Here is a 3,179-nt window from a genome sequence, read left to right as displayed (position 1 = left end):
ATTATTTATTATGTGAATTCATTCAAAGAGGGGCTAAAACACTTTAGTTTGTAACTCCTGATTGATTTCTCCTCCTTAATGCTCAAATGAATATACCGGATTTCCTTTATCACATGTAAGCAGAGACGTTATAACCTGTGGCATCTCTCAGTTTCTTTATTTTTTTTAATATATTATTAAAATATGGCACTTGGAATAAAAATCTACATAGATGAGTGGCATAGTAGTTCCATTTTGAGCTCCAAACATAAAATTGGAATTCCAATAGCACATCTTTGTATTTTGATGTTTCACAGCTTTTTAAAGTAACACAAATCTTATGACTTGCACTATCTTTGGCTGTTTAAATTGTAAAAATGAGTCACTGACACTTAAACTCTATGTGAAGAAAATCTTTGTTTCTGAAACCATTGATGTAGACCTACATATTTAAGTCTGTGTTCTTTTCAAATTTCAAGAAAGAATACTATAATGTAGATACAAACAGATAGTTGGAAAAATCTATTAAAAATGAAGATGTGGCCGGGTGCGGTGGCTCACGCCTGTAATCCCAGCACTTTGGGAGGCCAAGGCGGGCAGATCACGAGGTCAGGAGATCGAGACCATCCCGGCTAACACGGTGAAACCCCGTCTCTACTAAAAATACAAAAAAAAAAAAAAAAAAAAAAAAAAAAAAAAGCCGGATGTGGTGGCAGGTGCCTGTAGTCCCAGCTACTCAGGAAGCTGAGGCAGGAGACTGGTCTGAACCCAGGAGGCGGAGCTTGCAGTGAGCCGAGATCGCAACCACTGCACTCCAGGCTGGGCGACAGAGCGAGACTCCGTCTCAAAAAAAAAAAAAGATGTTCGGAAGTTAAAAAAAAGTTCTGAAGTATGTTCTTGATCTCAAAGTAGAAGCTCTTTTTCATCAAGGAGAACCTTGTTTCATTTTTAAATGAAAGTAGAGATGCAACCCCGTCTCTAAAAACAAAACAAAACAAAACAAAAAAAACAAAAATTAGCTGGGCCTGGTGACACTGGCTTGTAAGCCCAGTTACTTAGAAGCCTGAGGTGGAAGGATCCCTTGAGCCCTGGAGGTTGGGGGCTTGCAGTGAACCAAGATCATTCCACCGCACTTCAGCCTGGGTGACAGAGAGAGATCTTGTCTTAAAAAAAAAAAAAAAAAAAAGCAAGTAGAAAGTAGAGAATTTGCTGCTGTTGTTTAATCTTGAGTGATGAAGTCACATAGCCAAAGCCTGCAGAGTTGTTTATACTAATATTGTTTTTATATCTTTTCATATTGTTTATACAAAGGATTTAAACCAAGTAGGAAGATAATTTTTGTGAGACCTGGCAAATCTAGCTATAAAAGTGGGAAATTCATTAGATGAAAACATAACTTTTTATAATCATTTATACAGCACCAAAAAAGCAGTAAAATTTTAAAGAAATAAATATTATTATGAAGTAGTAAAAGAGTATACATATAAAAAAAGCTCAAATTATGCTTTTGGTACCCTACTTTTTTGAATAAATTAATGTATTGGTCCTATTCAATATTGCATTTCAATGTGATAGTAGAGTTAAGACATACGCTTTTTGCATGTGCCTGGGTGTTAAGTTTGTAAATACAACCAGCAAGAAGATCATTCATTTCATAATAGATATAGGTGTAGAAAGGACTTTTCTGTTCTCTTTTCTGTCAGTGAAAAGGCTTCTAAGATTCTGTTTATCCCTGGTTCTTAGGTGAAGAGTACAATTTTTTTTTTTTTTTTTCATCTCAGGTGACATTTATTCCACCCCAGGAGAATTCTTTAAAAGGAACATTCCAGCAGAACGGAAAACTTCGCTGTGAAATCACCCTGACTTCAGGGCGGGAGGGACGTCAATGGGAATCCACACGTTCTCGGACTTTCCAAAGTCACCCGCTCCCGAGCCCGCAGGATAGAGTGGCCAGGCCGTCCTCACACGGCGGCTTCTGCGGGAGGCGGCCCCGGGCGCCCCGCCTTCTCCAAGGACATTCCTAACCGAGGTGCCGGGGCCAGCACCGCCGGGATCCTGAACGCACCTGCTGCCTCTAGGACAGCACCTGGCAGAAAAGGGCCGCGGAGCCGCCCTCCCCTCCCTCATGCGGCCCCGCTGGATTCCTGGAATCATATTTTTGGACCTGCTGCCGCAAGCAGTTCCCGCCCTCGGCCCTTTCAATTCCTCTTTCGGGAGGCGACTGCTCTCCACCCCTCTCAGGAGGACGAGGCGCGGCCTGGGGATCCCTCACCTCCAGCCCAGCAGAGGGAGGGCCGCGGGGAAGCGGTTTGGGTTTTAACCATTGTGTTTCTTTCACACTTTGGAAACGGACTCCCGGCTTCCCCGCGGGGAGGCGTCTGACAGCGAGCGTTTCCTGGACAGCCCCGCAGCGTCTCACCGGCCTGCGCGGGGATCCTGGGGTCGCTGGGGGATGGGCGTAGGGGACGCGGGGCGGGCCGGGGCTCCTGGGACCCTGAGGCCAGGCCTCGCCGGGCGGAGCTGGGGGGCGGCAGCAGCGCTGCCTCTCGGGAGGGGTTGGAGGCGCGCGAGCGCCAGGGGTTTCCCCGCATCCCGCCCGCCGGCTGCTCACCGTCTCGGGGTCGTTCTCGAACACCTCCCGCGCCTCCTCGCGGCTGCACAGCTCCTCCACGCACTCCCTCTCCAGGTGGCCCTGCTTGGCCTCCTCGAAGACCTGGAAGGCGCGGCGCTGCCTGGGCCACAGGAACTGCGTGGCCTCGCGCGCCGGCAACAGCGCGGCAAGCGCGCACTCCGAGGCCAGCAACAGCAGCAGCAGCAGCAGCTGCGGCGCGCGGCGCAGGGCGGCGGGCCCGGGCGAGAGCGAAGGGGCCATGGCGGGCCGGGGACGCGCGGTCAGAGCGCCCGGGAGGCCGAGGAGAGCCGCGGGCGCCGCGGGGCGGAGGCTCCGGTCATCCCGTCCTGGCGGCCCTTAAGGTCACATCGCGGCGGCGGCGGCGGATGCAGCACCTCGAGCGCTCGGTCTGGGCGTGTTCGGGCGGCTGCGCGCGGGGAGACGGCCGTGAAGAGTACAATTTTATGAAGAGGGATCCTGGAGAAGTAAACTCACTCGAAGAAAGATGATTTTGACAGTATCATGCGCTATGCCAGGATCACTTTCTCAAGCTTGGAGTCTCGTGTTATACCTTTTGACTATTAATTCC

The 3,179-nt window shown here is 49.5% G+C and overlaps 1 protein-coding gene across 1 annotated transcript; it reads right to left on the bottom strand.

Moving 5' to 3' along the window:
• Positions 1-1,504: 1,504 nt before the first annotated feature.
• Positions 1,505-2,939, bottom strand: LOC129049396 (basic salivary proline-rich protein 1-like). Its single transcript, XM_054528523.2, has one exon. The coding sequence runs from the start codon at positions 2,849-2,851 to the stop codon at positions 2,054-2,056; it is 798 nt and encodes a 265-aa protein (XP_054384498.1). The 5' UTR covers positions 2,852-2,939; the 3' UTR covers positions 1,505-2,053.
• Between the last annotated feature and the right edge of the window lie 240 nt (positions 2,940-3,179).

Source organism: Pongo abelii, chromosome 10 (genome assembly GCF_028885655.2).
Source record: "Pongo abelii isolate AG06213 chromosome 10, NHGRI_mPonAbe1-v2.0_pri, whole genome shotgun sequence".
NCBI classification, from domain to species: Eukaryota; Metazoa; Chordata; class Mammalia; order Primates; family Hominidae; genus Pongo; species Pongo abelii.
Note: the sequence above shows the minus strand (reverse complement) of the source record. Positions and strands in the feature narration are given on the sequence as shown.

What these genes read in the sequence shown, in the direction of transcription:
- LOC129049396 (XM_054528523.2), bottom strand. Translation starts at nt 2,851, where the DNA reads ATGGCCCCTTCGCTCTCGCCCGGGCCCGCCGCCCTGCGCCGCGCGCCG.